Source organism: Peromyscus californicus, unplaced genomic scaffold (genome assembly GCF_007827085.1).
Source record: "Peromyscus californicus insignis strain IS unplaced genomic scaffold, ASM782708v3 Scaffold_18__1_contigs__length_77618521, whole genome shotgun sequence".
Classification (NCBI taxonomy): Eukaryota; Metazoa; Chordata; class Mammalia; order Rodentia; family Cricetidae; genus Peromyscus; species Peromyscus californicus.
The window spans coordinates 6,241,562-6,266,143 of record NW_026294480.1 but is presented as its reverse complement, the minus strand read 5'-3'; the positions used below and the strand labels follow the sequence as shown (position 1 = coordinate 6,266,143).

Below are 24,582 nucleotides of genomic sequence, written 5' to 3'. Positions count from 1 at the left end.
AAAATCTCTCTCTCTCTCTCTCTCTCTCTCTCTCTCTCTCTCTCTCTCTCTCTCTCTCTCTCTCTCTCTCTTTCTCTCTCTCTCTTCGAGATAGGATTTCTCTGTGTAGCTTTGGAGCCTGTCCTGGATCTTGCTCTGTAGACCAGGCTGGCCTCGAACTCACAGAGATCCGCCTGTGTCTGCCTCCTGAGTGATGGGATTAAAGGCGTGTGCCTCCACCGCCCAGCATTCAAAATCATCCTTAAAGATACTTTTCATGCCCTTGTTAGTGTATTGTGCAAGTTTCCCTTACTTGTCTGAACCAACAGCCTGCAAATAATGACAGTTAGTTTTCTTTCCTTTTCATTTTATTTTATTAACATTTTTTTCATTTATTTTAGATACCAATCACAGTTTACCCTTGCCCTCTCCTGCCACCCCCCCCCCCCCCCGCCAAACTACCATCTACCCCTTCTCCCCATCCATGCATTCCTCCTCCATCGCCATTCAAGGAGGGGCAGGCCTCCCATGTGTTTGAACAAAGCATGACATAGCAAGTTGAGGTAGGACTGAGCTCCTCGTCCTGCATAAAAGCTGGGCAAGGTAATCCAGCATGAGGAACAGGTTCAGGGAGACTTCTTAGTGATTATGAAAACTTGGCCTTTAGCTTAGGCTTCTCCCCAGCTAGTTTATATTAAATTATAACTTAATTTAACCTGCCTTCATTAATCTTCGATCTGCCCCATGGTTTTTCTTTAAATGTCTCCACCATTCTGTATGCCCGACTTGGTCCTCCAGTAACTGGTGTCTCCCTGCAGCTGGATTCATCTCTTCTGCTCTATCCCATGAATCTTGCCTGTCCTCTCCGGCCTAGCTATTGGCCACTCAGCTCTATTAAACCAATCAGAAGGTGCCTTGTCAAACAGATCTTCACAGTATACAAAAAGATTATCCCGCACAGTATTGTTTTGTCATTTTACAGTATAACTGAGTCAACATGATTCTTATCGCTCTAGGAAGATTAAAATCAGTACATATGGACAGCAATGATTGTAAACCTAATATTTCTGTCAAAGAAGTCTTGACTCACATACACACATCTCCTGTTGTAGATCTGGAAGTGAACACCAGACTGACTCCCCATGGCTGTTTGAAAACAAAACAGTAGTCACATTGTTAAGGAACCACATTGTTATACATTGTTAGTTAGTCTCCATACTTTACAAGAATAAGTTTCTGTTTCCTAAGCCTAATGACCCTCCAAAACATGTTTCAACCTATGCTGAACTTGTGACAGTATGATGTCTGCCCATCGTTTGCCTTACAAAAATAACCTGTGATATGATTGCACTTTTGCCTTATGAACATGTTTTTCCAGATACCTTGATGATTCCCCTCCCACATGATGTATTATTGAACTTCAACTTTTTTTTATTTTATCCTTTCTAACGGCCAACTATCTCGACATCTGTTTTCTACTAATCATAACCCTCATCAAGGGAACTGAAAAGGCTATGGGGGGTGGGGGTTCTGTTCTCTGAAATACTGACTTTGGGAGAGAAAGCCAACGGGCCAGTTTCTGGTGCTCCTGTAACATGAAGCTTGCTTTAATCAGACATTCGTGCAGTTGGCTTTTCTCAGGCCTAACAGCTGTCCACTGGATTGTGTTTCTTCCTCCCAAACTCTCCTGCAGGCAGCCAAATTAATCCAGGAAGAGTAAAACATCATCTCACTAGGAGTCCAAGAATTCCTTTGCTCAGACTTCTGGGAAATGTAGTCCATGCGACTGTGACATCATAGGGAGCCCTCCAGGAAATCCCCTTCGAGTGTTTAGTCCACACACGTGCAGCTTCCCTACAGTTGGGAGAGTGTCCTGACCTGCTCTACATTCCTGTTGCGTCTCTGACATGGAGGTTGGTCCAGGGTTCAGCGCAGCCTGAGGCACTGTGCGGGGTGCGGGGGTCCGACTTGGAGGGAGCGGACCTGGGCTGGGTGGGAGGACCGAAAGAACTGCCTTGGTGCTATGCTAAACTGGCTGGGTCACTTGATGTTGCCCCTCAGGTCTGGGGAGAGGGCGATAGGGACTGTGCCCTGAGTGACAGTTTCCTTAGGATGTTCCCTGCAGCCCGAGTCCCCCTTGGGCTTCTGGGACAGGAGAGCTGCCTGGTAGCGCGGAGTAGATGATAGTGCAAAGTCCAGGATTGCAAACTAATGATGGTCAGCTGACTGCCTGCTCCTGAGGTGGAGCTGGGAGCTCACTGAGCAGCTTTGGTGGGGATGCTTCTCTAGCTGAGCCTTTCTCACATGGACGCTGTCAGATTTCTCAGTAATTGCCTTATGAACATGTTTTTCCAGATACCTTGATGATTCCTTTCCAACATGATGTATTATTGAACTTCAACTTTTTAGTTTATCCTTTCTAACGGCCAGTTATCTCGACGGGGCCTGGTCCTTCCTGAACTCTGTAGCCGCCCAATGTAACAGTCTTGAGTTCTTGATTGTGTTCATCTTCTTTGCCAGTTAAAGAATTAAGAAAGGAAAAACCTGAGGCTCAGCAGTTCACCGGTGGGAAATTTTGGAGCAAAGCAGACAGCTCTACCAGAATCAGCTGCTGTAGAAAAGCCTTGACTAGGGTGAGCGAACACACATTCTGCAGTCATATGGAGGGAAAGACCCAGTGCACAGCTCAATGGGGACTAGGGAAGCTCAACCCAGCTTCACCTTAATGGCTGGGTTTTCTTAAATCTTTGAAAGGTCCTCCATCCTTAATTTAGGTCTGAGTATTTGTAAGAAAGTACTGATGTCTACTTGTCCCAAAATGGTTGTGTCAACATGTTTTCATTGAAATTATTGAGTTGTCTAATAGTAGGGTACCTAGACACAGGTAAAAAACTCTCATGGCCTTGGGTTCCAGTGCCAGGTTTTTGTGTCAGGTCAGCGGGGTGAGGAAGAACTCACAGACTGTGTGTATTCATGTGATTTACAGTATACAGACCTGTGATAGGAAAGAAACTCCAGTCTACTGTATTGCACATCCCTGTCATCTCTGCATTTGTGAGGGAGTGGGGAGGGACCTCTGGTCCTCCTCTGCTTCAAATTCAAGGATGCCTAGGATACCTGAGTCTGTGACAGAAAATACTTGACCATACTTTATAGACATGATAAATACTTTCTGTTGTCCATTTCATGTTTCTTACACATGCCTAACTTCTGAGGCCCATTCTATGTGTAATTTAAACTTTTTTCACTATCATGCTTTTGTTATAGGTGTTAAAATTTGGTGATTATGTGCTTGCTCTCATTTACTCTGTGAGGAAGAGTTCCTCTTTGCCTGGCTTGAATATTCCTCCCTATATGCAGTGATTGTTCATTCTTTTTGGATATTAATCTGTGTTAGTTACTGTCATGACCTGATGCTGATTTCTTCTGGTTTCACTGATTTCTTCCAGGTTGCTCCTTTCATATCTAATCTGAGACTCCATTATTTCTTCATTTCCATTCTGCAGTTCTTGACTGATGTGGCTGCTGTGGTTACATTCTTGGGTCTTTTTCTGCAGCTGCACTGGGATGCCTTCCCCTGTCCTTACTCCAGAGGTTCCACTGTGTGCAGATGCTTCTTACAGTGAGCCAGAACAAAACCACTTCCTTCCTGTCCTTCACATGGGCACTGCCATATCCAACCAGTAAAGCCAAGTGCTAATGCTGGTTCCTGCTCTTCACAGTTCCAGTCCAGTTCCCCTTGTTGAGCAGTCCTGTCTCTTTCCTCCAAGGCTTCTTTCATTGTGTTCTAATGTCAGTGTGAGGGAGGGAGTTCCTTGTGTTTACAACTCATGCATGAACCTTGCTGTGTTAGACATGTTGTATGTGGAAAACTCTGGAGGGGAGGTGTGCTGGGTGAGGACATTCAGTTCCTGTTGATCGATCTACATGACTATGTCAGAGGCCATGGAGAGACATTGCAAAAGATTTGAACAGGAGTGAAACACATATGTAAGGAGTAAACCCCTGATGCACAGATTTTCATTACATTGTCAACTGTGGTTATTAAAGTGTCTGCCGTAGTGTCCTCCACAGTCATAATCAAATGCAACAACATATTTTGAGTTGAAAGGTGTGTGGTTGCAAGCCCAACTCTTTCAAAATCAGCATTTCATTTTTCTCTTCTTTGCAATACCTATATGAAATTAAGTCAGATCTAGAGAATACTTGTGCCAAATCGTTGTGGGATATATTCACATAGTGTTGGTTTTAAGAAGACTCAGGGACAATATATGGCCTATTAAAATCCACAAATACATCTAGACATTCAATGTACAGAGCAAAGCATGTCATACTTATTTTGAAACTAAAATAATAATTATATAATTCTTGTTCCCAAAGCAGATTTTATTTGTTGTTGTTGTTGGTCTTTTCAAGACAGGATTTCTGTGTGTAGCAAGACCAGGGTGGCCTTGAACTCAAAGAGATCCAACTGCCTCTGCATCCCAAGTGCTGGGATTAAAGGCCTGAGCCACCACAGCCTGGCCAAAGCCAGTACTATATTTTGTCTCCTATATTTTTTTCATGGTTTAACCAAGTTTCTGTGTCATAAAATTGCATAACTTGGTGGCTTGAAGCCAAAATTAGTGATTGTTTCATAGCACAGTTGTGTGAGTAAAGCCCTGGGACAATGTTCCAGGCGTTGCTTCTTCATGGTGTGTGTGCTGCGTATTGAAAGCAGTGTGTTATGTTATCAGTAGATTGGCGATTTTCAATGGAGGGTCACTGTGTTTTAGTTCCTGGCCAGGAATCCAGTCGTCTCTTTGCATATCATTTTGACTTCCCACCAATGGGAAGTAAAAAGAACATTTTTTGTTACTGGCCTGTTTTTGTGTAATAAAACTTTGGGAAGTGGCAATACAGAACTGGATCTGAGAAGCCATTGATCATCCCCATGTGGCTCTCAGCACAGTAGCAGCAGTTCTCGTGTTGGCCCTGTTCTGCTAGTCTTCAGTTCTGTCTGACTCTCTGAAGAGGTGTCTCTGATGGACACTGACAGGAGATGCAGGAGTTCCTAATGTATCTACTCTGTCCATTCTGCTGTTCTAGCCTTGCCTCTAGGACCAGTCTCTATTCAAGTGGACTACAGATTTTGCCTCTCAATTGTAGTAAGAATGTTAGTAATTTTTAGTGGATGGCCATGTAGCCCCTCAGGCCAGACATAATTTGCATTTTTCTCCATTTAAAGTGAATTTTGCCAGTTTCAAATGCCCCTGAAATGTTTGCCATTGATAGAATTGAGTAAAATCTTTACTAAATGATATCCTGTTTACAGGCACACTGCCCTCCACACACAGTGTCTCATAGGAGATTGACCCCAGGACAGCAGACATTTCCCCATGTAGAATGGTGCTATGCTCTGCTGGCCAATATGGCTAGTGATCCTTATAGTTGATTCTGCTTTGGGGACTGGTCAAGTTCTCTCAGAAGTTTATGTTTCCATCTTCATCTTCTCTGGGCTCTGGCCCTTCTCCAGTCCGGTCATTTTTCCCTCTTCTTGGTGACCCCCAGCTCTGCAGAATCACCTTTCCTAAAGCTGCAACCCTTTAATACAGTTCCTCATATTGTGTTGAACTCCAACCATAGAATTATTTTCCCTGCTACTTCATAACTGTATGTTTGTGAAGGTTATTTATTGTAATGTAAATACTTTTGGATTTGAAGGTTTGCCAAAGAGGTCATGACCCACATTTTGAGAACCACCGCCCTAGTTAAAAAAGAGTGGGATCTGTTTTTCTCTTTCTTACTTCTAAAGGTGGTAAGATTCTATACTGGCTACAAAGAGGATTGCAAAATAATTCAGTTTCTTTTCCCTTGAGAAATTGCTAGATGTTCTATTCACCAAAGTATTTCATTCTGCCTATTTCTTGAAGATCTACTGGCCTCCTCATTGCTGCTCAAGTCTGCATTTTATTTCAAGACATTTTTCTATGTAATTATTCTTTATGGAGGATACATTTCAGTTGACCCAAATTCTTGCACCATGCCCTGGAGACACAAGAGTCAGGGGACTGGAACTGGATCTGACCTGAAGTTTTTCTGCCTAAGGGTGAGTTTGCTCAGTCCTGTAAGGTGCTTTGCAAGCTCCAAGGGAGGGAAACAATAAATAGTCCTGCTTAGCTGTTATGACTATGAACCACAACAATGACCAGTATGGCATGATATCTCTAAAGGTGCCACAGTGCGTCTTACATCTTGGCCTTAGCAGCAGCTGTTAATGGGACTTAGAGTAGACATGAGAACCTACATAATGCTTGGAAGTTGCCTCTGATGACTTGTTAGATCTTAAATCGTAGAGGAGAACATACTAATGCCACTAAACCATCATAATTCCTAATTGCACTCCAAGTACTTCTCCTTAGACCTACAGTGGAGTGTAGCTGTCACTGCTCATCAAAGGCGCTTCTTTCTGCAGCACAGAGAACATTCCAGAAAACTAAAACTTACAAAGTGCACAGAACTATTGTCTTGTGGTGCTTTGACCCAAAAGATACACTACAGCACAATTATTGCAGTATCTCCAGAGAGGGGGCATATTGATTATGAGAGCCAGAGGCCCAGGAAGTCTGATGTGAGGTTGTGCCTTCTGGAAAGTGAAGGGAAGCCACACCCATGATGCCCCAACAACATGGCTGCCTGAACAAGGACTGATCAATGACAGTGGCACAAGATCCCCTGCAGGGGGCAGTCTGCTGGGTAAGCATCCAAGTGTAGGCACCTGAGAACTGCTGAGAGAGGGAGAATTAGTGTTTCCAGGAGGAGAGCGCTCACTGTTCATGGAGTAACAAGTGGTCAGTCCTCAAACGTACACACAGTCAACAGTGAACAGAATCGGCCATTCATGTTTATACAGTTATGCATATATTTTCATATATGTATATTTATGTGCTCTGTGTGTGTGTGTACCAATAATAATTACAGAAGTATACACTATGTATTCGAATTGGAATCTTGGGGGACATGAGAGAAGTTGCAATGAGGAGATAGAGGGGAAAATGACATATATTTTAATTCAATAATTTTTTCAGAGAAAAATTACACTCTTGCCAATTGTGACAATAATGGTGAAACTAAGTTATTTTAGGCAGTAAAGATAACACATGATCTCATCAATATGTTAAATGTAATGAATTGAAACTTATGAAAGACAGAGATATGTTAAACGTAAAGAATCACAGCTAACAGAAGTTGGAGATATAATGGTATTTTCCATTGACCAGTGACCTCAGGAAGCCAAAACTTGGGGAATTTCTTGTTGTGGAAAATTTTACATAGTTTAACTATGTAGAAATGTTTTGCATTTGTTTATGTTGTGGAATATTAGTTTAACTGTGTAAAGATGTTCTGCATTTGTTTATCTTGCCTGCCTAAAGCCCCTGATTCATCCAATAAAATGGCCAATAACTAGCCAGGAGGTACAGGTGGGTCTTCAGTGCAAAGAAAGCAAGAAGAGGAATCTGGGAGACAAAGACAGAGGGAGATGTCAAGGGCCAGCTGGACAGACATGAGGAAGCAGGAAAGCAGGACATACAGAATGAAAGAAAAGTAAAAGCAACAAGGCAAAACTGATGACTAGAAACAGGAAAATGAAGTTATAAGAGTGAGTGGGACAAGCATAAGCTAAAGGCCAAGCTTTCCTAATTAATAAGAAGTCTCTGTGTCATTACTTGGGAGCTGGTTTGTGTCCCAAAGAAAAACGCCAGCTTCACTTCCTGAAGAATGAATGCTCTGGGCCAGTGTGATAGGAGGGAGAAGCCCCCGGTACTGTTGTCCCAAGCGCTGGGTGTCTGTAAGCATTATGTACGGTACATTTCAGAAATCCGGAAGATAGTGTTTGAGGAGCTGACCATACCATAACTAGGAAGAGGATCCAAAGGTTAACCATGAAGTTATTACAAAATACCTCATTACTATATAAAATATTTACTGATATTTCCTGTATTGATAAGAAGGAAAAATAATGTATGACTACTCCCATAGATCATTCAGGGACTTTGTAGCAGGAATTTTAAATGGTCTTATTCGTAAAATCAAACCCAGAGCCAAGTATTGGGGTGAACGCTGCAAGATCAGAGAGACAGAACAAGCCACAGCTACCTCACCTGGCCAACTTCTTAGCTGATCTGGTTTTTTCAGACTGGAAGCCCCTGTGTCCTTATATCTGAATGGCTCTCAGCTGAACTGTGCTGCTCAAAACCTAAAAGCTTAACAAGCCAAATGCTTAACCAGCCAAGTGCTTAACAAGGTCAAATGCTTCTAGGTTCTGGTCCTCATGCCTTATATACCTTTTCTGATTTCTACCATCACTCCCTGGGATTAAAGGCTTGCTTTCTGGGATTAAAGGTGTGAGTCACCATGCTTGTCTGTATCCTTGAACAGATGGATTTCTGCCTCTGGAATGCTAGGATTAAGGACATGTGCTACCACTGCCTATCCTAAGTATCTAGTGGCTTTTCTGTTCCCTGACCCCAGATAAGTTTATTAGGGTTCACAATATTTTGGGGAACATAATACCACCACAGGACTTTACTCAATAAAATATGCAAAATATTAATTCTCAAGTTAGGAACATTTGAAATACAAAAATAGCATGAGCAATTGTACTTCTCAGCTTCAGCACACTGATGCACAGGTGTCATATGTGCAAAACATGCTTTAGGAATACCGCAAACACCTCAATCAACACCTGTCAGAAAAAACGGAAAGGAAAATGGGAAAAAGTTCAAGTGATGTGTATTTTATGCTAAATTCTCAACAGAGTTGTTAGTCCTGTACTTGCCTGTTTTCTCACATGATCAGATACCTAAATGACATTCAGTCTGTGAGTTCCTCCCCTGCCTGCTCCTTCTCATGTCCCGTGTCACCATCATTTGCATCATTAGTGAATCTGTAGAAATCCTGAAACCCAGATGACGGCCCGAGCTGCTGCATCAGACTCTGTATTTTCATCTCACTTCACATTCATCATTGTGGATAACTGTTGAAGAAACTCCTTCTCCCTTACCATAACTTTCTTCTGTATGTGTATATATGTATGGTGTATAGTAGCATATGGTACTGAATCCATGTTCTGTGGATGCATTTATTTCTACATTCCATCTGTCTTAAATGGGTTATGTCCAACTTAGCTTATATGATCTCTGACCTTGTGTTTCCCTGAAGATGGGTGCAGTGTGAGATCATGTGACCACTTGAAACATGTCTGAGGACTATTACTCACCTATGTAAGAAACATTTCCAGCTCTCTCATCCTGGGAAAAACTTAGATTTGTGTCCACAGGCACATGATGCTTGTGTTAGGGTTTCTGTTGCTGTGATCAAGATGATGAAAGACATCTTGGAGAAGAAGGGGTTTATTTTACACTACAACTTCAAGTAACTGTCCATCACTGAGGGAAGTCAGCACAGGCATCTGAGGCAAGAACTGGAGCAGAGGCCACAGAAGAACACTGCTTACTGACTTGCCTAGCCTGCTTTCCTATACCACATAGAAAAGCATGCCCAGGGTGGGCACCACCCATAATGGGCTGTGCTATCTCATGTCAATCACTAATTAAGAAAATACCGTCTAGGATTAGCTACAGGAAGTCTCAGGTAGGCATTTTCTCTATTGTTTTTCTGTTCTCAAATGACCTTAGCTAGTGTCAAGTTGACAGGAGAACTCTCCAGCCCAATGCATCTTGGTATTTATATTATTAGTGGCTTTAATTAATTAAAAGTGTGATATCATTCATTGATCTTTATTTCAGGAAATGCTGTCCTTCTGGGATGTGGCCATTGAGTTCTCTGCAGAAGAGAGGGAATGCCTGGAGCCTGCTCAGTGGAATTTGTACAGGGATGTGATGTTGGAGAATTACAGCAACCTTGATTTCCTGGGTGAGGATCTCATCCACAGTGAATACTTTTTTCACCATCAACATGTGGCTTCCTCACTTTGTATGGTATCTCATGGGAGCATTTCAACAGCCATTTTCATATCCTTCATTTTTAGAAAAATTAGGGAGATTGCTGTATTAAAAATAATTTGGGGGCTGGTGAGATTGCTCAGTTGTAAAGTGTAGCATGAATTGTTGGAAGGTCTTGTTAATAAAAACAAACCTGGAGCCAGGTATTAGGGTGAACGCTGAAAGATTCAGAGAAACAGAACCAGCCACAGCTAGCCTCACCTTGCCATTCCTCAGCTGATCTCGTTTCCTCAGACTGAAACCTCTGAGCCCTCATCCAGATGGATCTCAGCTGAACTGCTGCTAAAAGCTAAAGGCTTAAAGAGGCTCTAGTTCCTGGTCCTCGTGCCTTATATACCTTTCTGCTTCCTGCCATCACTTTCTCCGATTAAAGGCATGTGTCAACATGCCTGACTGTTTCCAGTGTGGCTTTTGAACTCAGAGATCCACAGATAAGTTTTTTAGGGTGCACAATATTTTGAGGAACAAAATATTACCATAGTAAAGGGCACTGAATACTTCTCTAGAGGACTTGGATTCATTTCCCAGCACCAATATGCAGCTCACAGCTATTTGTAATCCCAATACCTGACACGTTCATGCCGTGTGATATTTTTTTGTGTTCTCACATATAAAGCTTGCTTTAGTCAGAGGACAGAGCTAGCCACTATCTGGCCATAGAGGTTTGGAGGACTGTAGAGAGAAGTACAAAAAGTGATAAGGAGCTGAGACAGGATCTCAGCCCTTTTGAATATAGGAATGGAAGAGGTAGAAAGTGCATGGTGGCTGCTTCCCAACTTCTCTGATCTTTCAGGTTCTTTTCCTGATATCTGACCTCCAATTTTTTATTCATAAAATTAATTAGATTAAAACTTCATCCTCACACAGACAAACATGCAGACAAAATACCAATGCATATGAAAAATAAAAATAAATTATTAAAAAAAGAATCATTTCACTGTTGTTCTTTTTTTTTGTTTAACTTTTCTATGTTGGATGTGTATTTCCCTCACTCTAGTGGGACTGTAAGAAATTCAGTGGCATGAGACTTGGAGTACACTTATGAATTAAAGTGTTTCATAATTCAGTTTTAATGTTCTTTTCCCTTTAAATGAAACTCAGAATCTAGATGTTATAAATTCTAGATTTTGTGTGGTGTAGTGATCCTGTCAGAAAACATTTAAGGAATGTATTGTCTTCAATCATTTACTACATCATCTCTTTCCTTATAAGTCATGTACTGGAAGGCACATGACAATTCCAAGTAAAAGAACAAAAAAAACAACTTCTCCCTGTTTCCTACAAACAGGTCTTGCTGTGTCTAAGCCACACCTAGTGACATTTTTGGAACAAAGACAAGAGCCTTCATATGTGAAGAGACAAGGAGCAGACAACACGCATCTAGGTATGTAGGAATGAGGGGTTTGGGTCCAAATATTTAACAGAAAGACAGGGTTTCACATGTGCCTTGATATATGATACTATGGGAAACATTCTCTAGGTCTCTCCTTCATGTTTTTCTTGTCAAAGAAAAATCTCTCATTTCTTTATGATGGTTAACCCTCTTAAGCTTTGTATTTCCCCAACAGAGAGCTGTTCGTCTATTTACAGCGACTTCCAAGGGTGTTGTTGTTGTTGTTTTTGAGTCTCCATTAAAGTGTAAGGTGCAGGGAACAAGAACTGCGTGCTGGCCACACTGGGAGCCATTTATTCGCAGAGGTTGAGAGTAGACTCATGCCAAAAAGATCGCTACACCAAAGTGAGCATGATTGTGTTTATTAAGCCAAACCCACAATTCCATCACTGAGAGGCAGGCAGAGACAGAAACAGCAACACTTTCAGTTCTACTGATTAGAACAATTTGGGGGAGGGGAGCAGTTGGATAAAACTCATACAAACCAGAGCCACTTTGTGCAGTCCATTCCACACTGATCTTAGGGAAGAGTCAAAGCATTAACATGTTGTATAAAGAGGTTGAAGTAGGCCATAAGTACACTAATTTAACAGAGGCTGTTTGGTATTTTCATCACTTTTACCACCAGTTGGTTTAGCAGGGTCTGACCATTCAACCTAGGAACAGTAGGACAGGATGAGCTAAAAGGCCTTACATTTTTGACTCAAGGGTGCCCAATAAACTAGTTTGGATACAGTGATTGTGTGTCTCTCTTTCATGACAGTTAGTAGATTTAGGGTTCAGTGTGCTCTAAGGCTCCATAGGATTTGGGGTTTGTTTTCTTTTTTCAAGTTAATATATTTATCATATATTAGGTATATCTGGTATTTGGATATATTCTAAGTCTCAGCTTGTTAGAGAAATTATAAACATTTATGTATATACCTGATATTCCCAGATACATAAGTGATAGTAAAATGTTTTGTTGGAGCTGCAGTCAGAGAAGCCCCTGTGGCTAGTCATATAGGAAGCATTCTTGGCTAACAATATCGTGACTCTAATGGTAGGAAGAGATCTTGTGGTCTCTTCTTCTCAAGGTCTCTTGCTGATTCTCAAATTTCCTCTAAGTGTGTACTTTCATTGGCTTCCACATTTGTAATGGGATCTGGACTATGGAGTGTAGGAGGTAGTTTTCATAGGACCATTATCAGCTCTGTCCCACAAACCACTCCCAAATAACCACTCGGAGACTTAATATTAATTTTTTTTTTTCTGAATGCCGTTTATTGAAAGAGGGAGGAGGTCTTAAATACAGGCTTATAGCACAATGGGAGAACCCCAGAGGGCAGAAGTTTGCTACCAATGTTTTACAATCTTGCATCTAAGCTGTTAATGCCCATTATGCAGGATAGATGGACAAGGAACTTCCCTTAAGCATTCAGGAGGGTGGAACCAGGCAGGGAATTAGCACAGGGAGACTCTCAAGGTCAAGGTCAGCAAGCAAGGCAACAGTTACCCAAAATGGGGGCCAGGACCCCACAGGTCCCCCTTTTACTAGAAAATGAGCTTCTGACTTAGGTTGCCTGGGACGTCAGCAGGTTACCTTACCCATCATGGAGATGCCTGCCCAGGCTACACAGGCGCTCTGTCTTAGGTTGGTGAGTGCCCCCCCCCCCCGAATTACCTGTCTCTGAATACTCATTATCATACAGGCTCAATTGTGTGTGAGCTGCAGAGTTAACTGCTGACAAAGATCTCAAAGTGGCGCTGGGCTTGCAATTTGTGTGTTTGACACAGAAAAGACCAACAGAAGTCCTAACCCACCCATAGCCAGTAGGCTAAAGGCAACTGAGCCATTCCCTTCCTTAACGAGCCTTATTGCAAATTGGAGTCCTTGTAAGATGGTATCCCCAAAGCAAATGGATCTTGAGTTTATAAATGTATAATTTTCAAAGCCAATCAAAATGTATATAACTATTGAATTAAATTTATCATACCCAATAGAATGAAAGATTAACTAACTGTGGTAGCTACTTTTGCTGCCAGGGTCTCCACTGTGCCTGCTGTAGTAAGCAATTATGAAATGGTAATCCCAGAAACAGTAGCAGCAGTGGCCGCCACTACTATAACAGCAACAATGGCAGCAGTGATGTCAAATTCTCTTCTGGAGCATGTGGGCATTCATTGGCATGGATACAACTCCAGGAACACAAACCTCCAAGGCCCATTTTTTTTTATCCCAGCACGACTTAAGCTGGTAGCTCTACAAAAGAACAACTAAGAACCATAAAGAAAAAACAGGCAGCTCACAGCATAACTAATGGTCTCATAATGGCTATATTCAGGCTCATAAATTTTAAGGTATCTTCAAAGGCGGCTAAATGAATTCCAGGAGGCCAATAAATGTTCCACAGAGTCACTCCTGAAAAGTAGGTACTACACCAGCTTGAAGAGGATTGTGAAAATGAAAAGGCTTACCTGGCATGCAACTGTTAACAAATGGAGGTCAGTGACCTTCAGGGTTATCCTTATTCTCTAAGGTATCTGGGTGATACATTCTCAAACATACTCGAAAAAGCAGTTACCATACATTACCATACATTACGCATGGCTACAGTTCTTAGGCTTACGTTAATGCTTGCCAAGGCTGGCCATATTGGGCTCTCAATCCCCATTGGCATCAGAAGGGGAGAGTTTTTCACAAAGGCCCATGCAGAGGCCATGTTGGGCTTCAGCAGCAGCCACAGGGCACACACAGAACTCAGGAATCCAAAGAGGGAACCTCATTGTCCTGAGGAAAGACATAAACAGAGCCCTGGGCCCACACCAACACCAGATTGGGTCTCCTCCAAGTGCCAGCAGAAAGATCCTTCCATCACTCCAGAGGGTGATTTGCAACAGGAGCCCTCCAGTGCTTATCTGCAGCAGATACTCCAGCAGAATCCACTGATAAAAAATTTAAAATATATAAAACAAGGGAAAGAATAGAATGTGGAGAGGAATAATGAGTCCATAGTTCCCCCCCTTTTATATTAATGCTCAGCTTGATAGCTTAGGCTTATTAATAACTAGCTCTTACATGTTGTATTAACCCATATGTCTTATTTACACTCTGTCACTTTGCAGTACCTTTTCTCTCTGTGGTATGTTTATTTCTTTCTCCTTTCCATCCTGGTGATTCCTTTGCTTCTGCCCTTCTTCTTCCCAATATTCTCTCTGCCCCAAAAATTCTTCCTAGACTTGGGTCAATCAGCTTTTTATTAACAACAAAAGCAATGCATCCTCACAGTGTGCAGAAAGATTATTTTACATTGTTTCCTCCTTTTTGTCTATTGAAAAGGAATGTTTTAATTTTAACAAAGTAAAACTATGTATAACAAAAAAAATTGCTGTGAAGCAGGTTATTCTGAAAGGCTGTCCTATCATTTCTTGGCACAGTTTGGCAGTTCTGTCTTTTGTGTCCTGCTTGTCCATTTTTGACAGCACACGGTCAGCAGTTGAGGCAAGGGCACTTTCTTTCCCAGTGTCTAACATTTGCCACAAGGAAAGGAAACTCCATATGGAGATTCTCCAATGCCCATCATCTTCTCTGAAGTAGATTGGTGCTGCCAGGATCACACATAGCTCATTATTATTTAAAAAAAAAAGGGGGGGAACCTATGTTATTAACACATCTTAAATACCACATTCTGTAGATGTATGAAGCATGTGAAGATGACCTGTCTATCTAAAATATATCTCTCTTTGACCTTGAAAACATACCTAACCTGACTACAAGTTTTTTTGCTACTGGTGACTAACTAATAACCTTCTATTTCTTTATTATCCTAAATAGTTTATAATAATAACTTTCAAGGACTAGCAATTTTCATTATGTTGTTAAATGAGTTGCATAGGTAGAATACCTTTCACAGGAGTAGAATTGTATGTACAGTATGTTCTAATAAAAATAACCTCAAATTTATATCAATATACAAAAATCCAAACAAATCTAAAGTATTTAAAGCTGGTAGATGCGTTTTTTGTTGAAAAGTAGATTCAACAATCTACCTCTTTATCCTATCCTATCATATCTATACCCCCTTTTTCTTTTCAGAGTAGATTCAATAATCTATATTTTTATCCTATCATATCTGTCCTCCCTTTTTTCAGAGTAGATTCAGTAATCTACACTTTTATTCTATTATATCTATATTCCCCTTTTTTATTTTCAAAACAAGATCCCTGAATCAAACCTCCTTTGCTCAACTCTTTTCCTAATCATTACCAATAACAACTTGTAACCAACCACCCTAAATGATGACAAACATCCACAATCCCTTGAATGACCAAAAACTACACACATCACCTCTTGGGAATATTGGTGTTTTTTTCTTAAATTTACTTCCTGCTGTCTGTGGGCAATGGAATCTTTAGGGTACCCTGAAAAAAATTGGGATAATTATCAAGTTCTTGGAGAGGTAGTTTTATTATTTGTTGTCCAGTTTCTGTGTAATAGGAAAATGCAGCACTTATCTCAATTCCTGACTAGATTAATCTGTGAGGCTGGATCATTTCAGCTAGTCATATTTAAATTTTCCTGACCAGGTTGTAGTCTAAAGCTGATCTTTAGATGGTGTTTGTCAGCTTAGTGTCATTACCATAGTCTGGGTGGAATCATCATTGTGGGTTCCAATCATCATTTTGGAAACTTTGGAAATCACTGTTAGAAAAGTTTATCCTTCACTATAAATAACTTAAACATTTTAAATGTCATATACAGTAGATCTCAAAGAGGTTAAAGGATCAATATTTGTTATGTACATCCAGAGTACAAAAACTTAATTCTCTAGTTATCTGAGAGAAATTCAAACTAAAAATCATGTACAAGAAGCTAGATGAAGCCTGTTTCTAGAATTAGATAATACTCTATATGATCATGACAAAAGTTTAATATATATATATATTTTTTTATCTTATAAATTTTGTGATAATAACAAAGTATTAAAGATTTATAATAAAACCAAATGATTAGAGATTAGTGGCTATAAAATAGTTCCCAAATTTGGTTTTTCTTTTGTCCCATATCAGGTGGCTCTTCTGATATGATACAGAAATTTTGGATTTTCTTTATCAAGCATGCTTGGGTTTACAGAAGGACAGAGTCATACTCCAACTCCAAACTCAGCTTTAGTTTTCCATTGAACAGGGAATACAAAATGACTATTTGCATTATCTGTCTGTGGAGAAAAGGAGAAACAAACATTTGGGAAGATTTGTGAAGATTTATTAAATTTTATTCTGTTGGAGATGTGAATACTAATATGCTCATTTACTCTCTTTCTTGGGACTTTTTTTTCTGGATATTTGTCCTTTTTCTTCACATGTCTCATTTGTCCAGTGCTCTTCAGATTCCTTAACTGGGTGTCTTCATTTTCCTGGAAAAGACAAAACCAAAATCCTTCCCCCAAGGCTAACTTCAGGGAGATTCCTTTTTTGAAAGTTATATCTGATCAAATGAAAAGCATTTGATAGTCTTAAAGTTAATTTAGATGGAACAGCCATGCTATTTGATGAACTATCATCTCTTTTAATTAAGAGGTTTCTCTTGTTCAAATCTAATCTTTTTCAATTTTGATGTTATCCATAGCTTTTCTACTCCTGATGAAACAAAAGCAAAACCTCTTCCTCAACGTAACACATATCCTGGTTTCCATTCTGAGGACAACAAATCGTTAAAATATGCAGGCTGTTTTAATTCATTAGTTTTAATAGTACGTAATCAATCTCTCCTAATTTGTACCTCTTGGGGTCGAATTTATTGTAGACATATTTTGTATCCTAAATAATAGAATCTCGCTTTTGAATTTTTTTCAGGAGCAATTTGTAGTTCTCAACAAAGCACAATTTTCTTTCTTTCTTCAAACATTCTTTCTAAAGTATTTACATTTGAATCAGCCAGTAAAATGTCATTCATATAATGGTAAACTATAGATTGATGAAATTGCTTATGTATCATTTTCAATGGCTGTTGTACAAAATATTGGTATGGGATGTTGCTATTTAACAGTCGCTGTGGAAGAAGCTTCCATTGATATCTCTTAAGAGGCTGAAAATTATAAGTAGGAAAGATGAAGGAAAAATATTTCTCTATCCTTTTTTAAAGGTGTAGTGAAGAAACAATCTTTTAAGTTAATATCTATAAGAGGTCCTCCTGTAGTTAACAGAGAAGACAAAGGAATTCAAGGCTTTAGAGAGCCAGTTGGCTGAATCATCTTATTAACAGCTCTTAGATCTCTTGCCATTCTCCATTTTCCAGATTTATTTATTTATTTATTTATTTATTTATTTATTTATTTATTTATTGTTTTTTTGAGGCAGAGTTTCTCTGTGTAGCTTTTGGAGTTTGTCCTGGAGCTCACTCTGTAGACCAGGCTGGCCTTGAACTCAATAGATTTATTTTTAATAACAGATATAAGAGAATTCCAATTCTTGCCTGGTTGATTCTTCAGTATGCTGATCATTTAGCTGCTTCTATACCAGTTGTTCTAAGGTCTGTAATTTCTCTGATGTTAAAGGCCATTCCTCAATCCATATAGGTTTGTTTACTATCCATTTTAAAGGTAGGGCTTTTGTTGCCTTTGAAAGATCAGCAGCTGTTGTGCCCTAATCTTGTACAACCTGAATGGTCAATGACTATACTCTATGATACCTTTTTATATTATTCCAAGAACTATATGATAGTTTTGGTTTGTTTCTGAGATTTGAGGGATGTTAATCTGAGTATACCATTGATGTCACAAATCAAATCCCCATAAATTCATTGCTATATTAGTCACATATGGCTTTAATATTCCTCTCTGTATTTCTGGCCATATACATTGGACTCATTTTGCACTCTTACTTGAGATAATGTTCTGTTCCCTAAAGGCTGAACATGTATCTCCTGAATAGGCTAATTTGGATGCCAAGATTCTGGTGCAATTATTGTTACATCTACACCTGTGTCTACAAGACCTTCAGTGACAATGTCATTTATTCACATTTTTAACTTTGGCCTCTGTTCATTTATAGAAGTTTGCCAAAATATTTGCTTTACTGTTTCTCTGAAATTTTTTGTTTTGTCTTCTAAAGGTGTTATATCATCCAGAGCAATATGATTTTTTTTTTTTTTTTTTTTTTTTTTTACAGCAGGCATTAAGTTCTTTCATTGCTCTGGGAATGAGTTTTCCCCACGGTCACAGGAAATGACTGAACCAAATTTGATACAGGGGCCTGTGAGAGGCCACCCCCCAGGGCATTTCTGGAAGACAAAAGGTTAAGTTGTCTGTCCCTTATTGATCTACATTCCTTGGTTGAATGTCATCCTTTGCTACACCTTGTACATACTCCAGAAGGGAGGGGCATTCTGTTTGGATTATTCTTAGCAATACTGTGTGCACAATCCTTTGTTAGGTGACCTTGTTTACCACAATTGAAACACCTAACATTTGATTTTTCTTCAAACTTCTGGAAACCATGTCTCCTATCCAGGCATCATTGTGGTTTTGAGATTCAATATTGACTGTATCTCAAATCCATTCCTCTGTAGGTGCTGATCTTGCCTTTAGTGGCCTAATTACTCTTCTGTATTGTGAATTAACATTTTCAAAAGGTAGAGATTCAATTATTATTAGTTTGGCTTCTGAATTTAGTATCATTCTATTTATTGCCAAAATCAATGTTTGTTAAAAAAAAATCATTGAAGGTTTCTTTTGGGCCCTGTATAACTGTAGTAAATAAGTCAATTTTCTTTCCTACTTCTTCAATTCTGTCCCAAGCATTCAGGGCTGCTGTGTGACATAAAGACAGGGTGTGTTGTTCATCATATAGAGATTGCCTTTTTACATTAGCATAATCTCCCTCTCCAAGAATGTGGTCTTGGTAGATTTCCATACCTCTAGCCCTACTTCATTGTTTAGTGTTCTTAGCCTCATCTTTCTACCAGGTCCTCCACTTGAGGACCAGCCTTCAAGACTGCTAGAACCCAGTCTTTCTAGACTTGAGGGATAACTCTATTACAAGTTGACCATGAGTTTAACATCTGCTTTACAAAAGGTGAATGCATGCCATATGAGACTATCACTTCTTTGAATGTCCTTAAATCTAACATTTGCACAGGAATACAGTCAGCTCTTACACAGTCTTGAGGATATCTGTCATTTGGCAGTTCCTGTAAGGTCACTGGATAAATTAAGGTTGACTGTTTGAAAACCTTAGGCTGTTCCTCTGTAACCTTATAATGCAATGCTGAGATTGGTTCTCCTTTAAGTTCCTCTGTCTGGATTTGAATATCTCTATGATCTGTTTTAATAGTTTTGTAAGACTTGTCACTTAACACTCATATTAACCAACATCTTTAGTGATAAAACAAAATGATCAGATAATATTTATAATTGACATTATGTAAACCCCATCTACCTTAATTATCCTTTCATTTAATTGTTCCATTTTCAAACTATCCAGTGTATTACCATATAGAGACCTTACTCCCTCTATTGTTATAGTATTTTCTATCTTTTAATGTGGGACAAAACTCTCTTTTAACTAATTTCCCCTTTTAAAAAATCCCAATCATCTCACCAAATCTGCTAACGATGATGTTGAAGATCTGATGCTGACTGCTCTGCATAGAACAGTAGAAGCCCAACCAGTGGTTAAGTCAGCTATGTAGTGTGGCACCTGAACTAGTAGCCCATCCAGGGAAAGCCCACATCTACCAGGAGAGGGAAGAAGCCAAAGAGCCAGCCATATTCATGGAGGAACATGCAAAAGCAGCTAACTACTTTGATTTTTGGAATCCAAAAGCCTGTGGAGTTTGTTGCCGATAGGCTGCAAGAGAAAAACCCCAGACTCCCTCAGAGGGCCTGGGGAAAAGAAAGGAAAATCGAGCCAACAGGGGCGTGACTCTGGCCATGTGCAGTCCTGTGCCGGGTATGCCAGCCTTATTTTATTGAAACATCTTAAATGCCATATCCTGTTGAACTATGAAGTGTTTGAACACTATCTATCTATCTATCTATCTATCTATCTATCTATCTATCTATCTATCATCTATCTATCTATCTATCCATCCATCTATCATCTATCTACCCATCCATCTATCTATCTACCCATCTATCTATCTATCTATCTATCTATCTATCTATCTATCTACCTACCCATCCATCTATCTATCTATCTACCCATCCATCTATCATCTATCTATCTATCCATCCATCTATCATCTATCTATCTATCTACCTATCTATCTATCTATCTATCTAAATTCATCTGTTTATGACCTTGAAGACATATCTAACATAAGTTTGATTATTATAGATGACTAACTACTAACCTGTATTTTTAATTACACATTACATTTTTTTTTTTTTTTGGTTTTTCGAGACAGGGTTTCTCTGTGTAGCTTTCCGCCTTTCCTGGAACTCGCTTTGGAGACCAGGCTGGCCTTGAACTCACAGAGATCCGCCTGCCTCTGCCTCCCGAGTGCTGGGATTAAAGGCGTGCGCCACCACCGCCTGGCACACATTACATTTTTAAATGAGCTGTGTAAACACAATACACCAAACAAGATTAGTAATATGCATATAGTATAGCAAAATAAACTTCAAATTTGTATCAATAAACCAAAATGCATGCCAATGTAAAATATATCGAAATTAGTGGTTGTCTTTTGGCTTAAAGTAGATTCAATAATCTACCCTTTTATCTCATCATTTCTATATCATATCCCCCTTTTTCCTTTAGAAAGAAATCTTTGACTTTAACTCTTTTGTTTTCCATTAAAAAAACAAATCTAATAAAAACATGTAACCAATCCCCATTAAATGATAATAAACATCTGTAATCCATATTTTGGGAATGTGGATGTTGTTCTTTGGACTACTTCCTGTTGTCTGTGGGTGCTGGTATCTTTGGAGAAGCCTTGAGAAAACCAGGATAATTGTTAGGTCTTGGCTGGAGTAGTCTGTGATATTGGATCATCTCAGTCAGCAGCCTTGAAACGTTTTGGCTGTAGAATTCTAAGGAAAGTGCAACAGAGGTGCACTGAGATGTTCCATCATCTGGCTATACATTTTTATTGTTGTCTGTTCTTCTTGCTCTGAAAAATACGTAAACTTTTAAAGATAATATAGATATCTGTATTAATACAAATATAGACTGTATGTTGTACTCAAGTTAGCCAAAGTTGATTTTTTTATGTTTAAGCATGTAAAATATACATTATGTATTTTGTAGTTTTTATAGGTTTATATTCTTTATGTTTGTAGCCGGTATTTTCAGGGTTTCTTCCTGGGTCAAACCTGATCCACATCAAGATGGAATGAATCCACAGCCTCTCATGTCCTGTGGAAATAAAAGCATAACCTATCTCCGAAAGTATCGTATTTTTGGATTTCTTTTTTAAAGTCATGATATTTTTTAAATATACAGGTTGGTTTAATCCAGCAGTTTTCATCCTCCAATGTGTCTTAGCAAGTGTTGTTCCTTCATTAGCAATCAGAAATCCAAAGATAAGACAATAACATACAGAATCCAGACACTCTGTGTATTTCCCACCTTTATGTGACTTTTTTGTATTATTTTACTCCCTCTTTAAGGACTTTTATTTTATTATTTTAAAAGTATGTATATATTTTTTTAGACTGTCTATACCCTCTTTGTTTTTCTCCCAATCCTATGCACACTTTTAAACATAGTGTATTACATTTAGAGATTTTTTTCCCCCAAATCTGAATCTGTCTTTCCTGAGCATCTGTAACCTTTTCTGTATGCATGAGCAAAACCCCAATCCCACCACACAGTGTGCTTGCAGAGCTCATATTGGTGGCTCTAATCTGTAGGCAGCTGCCAGGAGATGCATCTCTGTATTGCAGCCCACATGAAAGATAAAAGACTAGAAAGCCCTGTTTGGCTCAGTTTTTGCCTACTTAGAACATTTTTAAGGTTGCTTAGGTCTTATGTGGGTGTTGGTGTACCAGATTCAAATGCCATTTGTAGATGGAATTCTCCTGTCCCAAAAGGTACTCTGAAATAACCAAAATGGACACTTAATATTAATTATAAATGCTCAGCCAATACCTTAGGCTCATTTTTAGGTAGCTCTTACATTTTAAGTGAACCCATATTTCTTATCAACCTTGTGCCACCTGACACTACATTCTTTCAACACAGTACATTAATCTTGTTTTCTGTGCATTTGCTGGCAACTCCTTTCACTCCACCATTCTTAACATTCTCTCTGTCTAGAAAATCTTGCCTTTCATTGACCAATAAAATTTTCATTAGCACTGAGAGTAATACATATTCATATTGTACAAAAAGATTGTTACACATTAGTGGAGCTTGTCTCAGATGTCTCTGGAAGATAATTCATAATGACTGCTCTTGGTGAACTTTCACAGTCCACCTCACCTCCTCAGGCCATATTGCTTTCTTTACCTGATATAGTGGGTTCACACATCCCACAAGCCAGTTAGTTTAATTTAGTTCCCATAGTTCACCCTGCTGTACTGACTAGCTTTGTGGCAGAACCTCTGTCATATATTATCTACCACTTTGCTGAGGACTCCTTACACAGTCAGGCATTGACATCTCAGTTCTGGGATTAGCTTTGGTAAGAGGAGCAAATTCAAAGCCAGGGGACAAGACATACCAGTTGGGTGGTAAGCATAGGTATAAGGATCCCCTTGATATTCTCAACTATCAGAGGTAGGTAGATCTCTAAGTTTTAGGCCAGCCTGGTCCAGATAGACAGAGAGGTCTACACAGAGAAGCCTTGTCTTGAAAAAGCGAAAACAAACAAAAAAAGAAATCAGTCATTTTGTCATCTATTCACTGACAAATATGTTGTCTCTAGTAAGTGTTGTGTAATGCACAGGTGAATTTGAAGGGTTTTTTTTTAATCAGGACTTGATCTGTTTCAGATTTATATTTTCTTGTCATCCAAATAAAACATAAAATATTGTCCTGAATTTATGAGCTATAAATTCAGTATTTTTGTGGACCATCTACTTCTTGTGCAGCATATCTTTTGTACCTTTCAAAATAAAACTCTATGCAAATAATAATTTTGTATTTAGATGATACAAATTCGCACAGTCACAATTAACTTTCTCCTTTCCTGGCTTGGTTCATTTATAATTTCATGGGTTTCCAGCCATAGAACATATCTAATGGTTAATGGATTTATTTCTATTAGTAAAATTCCTTACAACTTACTTAGCTTTTAAATTTTGAATAATATGCCAAATGTCTATGTTCTATTTTGTTGTGCCCTTATTCTAATAGAAGTATAGATTATTTCTACCTCCAATATTTTATCATTTATGCATACTGCCTATAGGTTTTGAAGTGTACTGTAGTTTCTCACTGATGCTTCAATATATTTAAGTAAATGTTTCCTTTAAAAAGACAAACATTAAGTATGAAGAATATTTCCTAGCCTCTGATGATATCTTAACTTTTGCTCAACAGGAATAACCACCAATGATTATAACATTTACACAAAGACCATTGATTGTAAGTCACTGCATATTCAACGCCAGAGAATTCATAAAAGGGAGAAACTCTACAAGTGTGAAGAATGTGGTAAAGGTCTTAGTTCTCATAAAGCACTTTCCATACACAAGAGACTTCATACTGGAGAAAAACCCTATATGTGTATAGAATGTCATAAGACATTTAATACTCCTGAATCTCTTTTTATACACCAGAAAAATCATACTGATGAAAAGTCCTACAAGTGTGAGGAATGTGGCAAATCATTTTACTATCCTTCAATGCTGAAGCAACATCAAAGAATTCATTCTGGAGAGAAGCCCTACAAGTGTGAAGAATGTGGCAAATCCTTTTATACTTCTTCAGTGCTGAAACAACATCACAGGATTCATAGTGGAGAGAAACCATACAAGTGTATAGAATGTGGCAAAGTTTTTTATGAACCATCAATTCTTCAGGTACATAAGCGAATTCATACTGCAGAGAAACTCTACAAGTGTGAAGAGTGTGGCAAGTGTTTTTATTTATCTTCATACCTTAGACGACATCAAATAATCCATTCTGAAGATAATCCCTATACATGTGTACAATGTGGCAAACGGTTTCTCTATTCTAGGAGTCTTCAGGAACATCAAACAATTCATACTGGAGAGAAACTATACAAATGTGAGGAATGTCACAAAGGCTTCCGGTATCACTCAGGATTTA

General features: G+C 39.1%; 2 protein-coding genes across 2 annotated transcripts in view; both read left to right on the top strand.

The window, feature by feature from the left end:
- Positions 1-451: 451 nt before the first annotated feature.
- On the top strand, positions 452-24,535 carry LOC128113350 (zinc finger protein 58-like). The gene is given in 6 exon segments (XM_052742953.1): positions 452-1,892; positions 5,892-6,067; positions 9,768-9,894; positions 11,272-11,367; positions 23,851-24,317; positions 24,319-24,535. Coding segments are annotated over 5 exon segments (867 nt in total). The 5' UTR covers positions 452-1,892; positions 5,892-6,001; the 3' UTR covers positions 24,430-24,535.
- LOC128113348 (zinc finger protein 58-like) overlaps positions 9,881-24,582 on the top strand; it is a 44,815-nt gene continuing 30,113 nt past the window's right edge. Inside the window, exons 1-2 of the mRNA XM_052742951.1 lie at positions 9,881-9,894; positions 11,272-11,367. The gene's annotated coding sequence lies outside the window, so the exon portion shown is untranslated. The remainder of the gene's footprint in view (positions 9,895-11,271; positions 11,368-24,582) is intronic.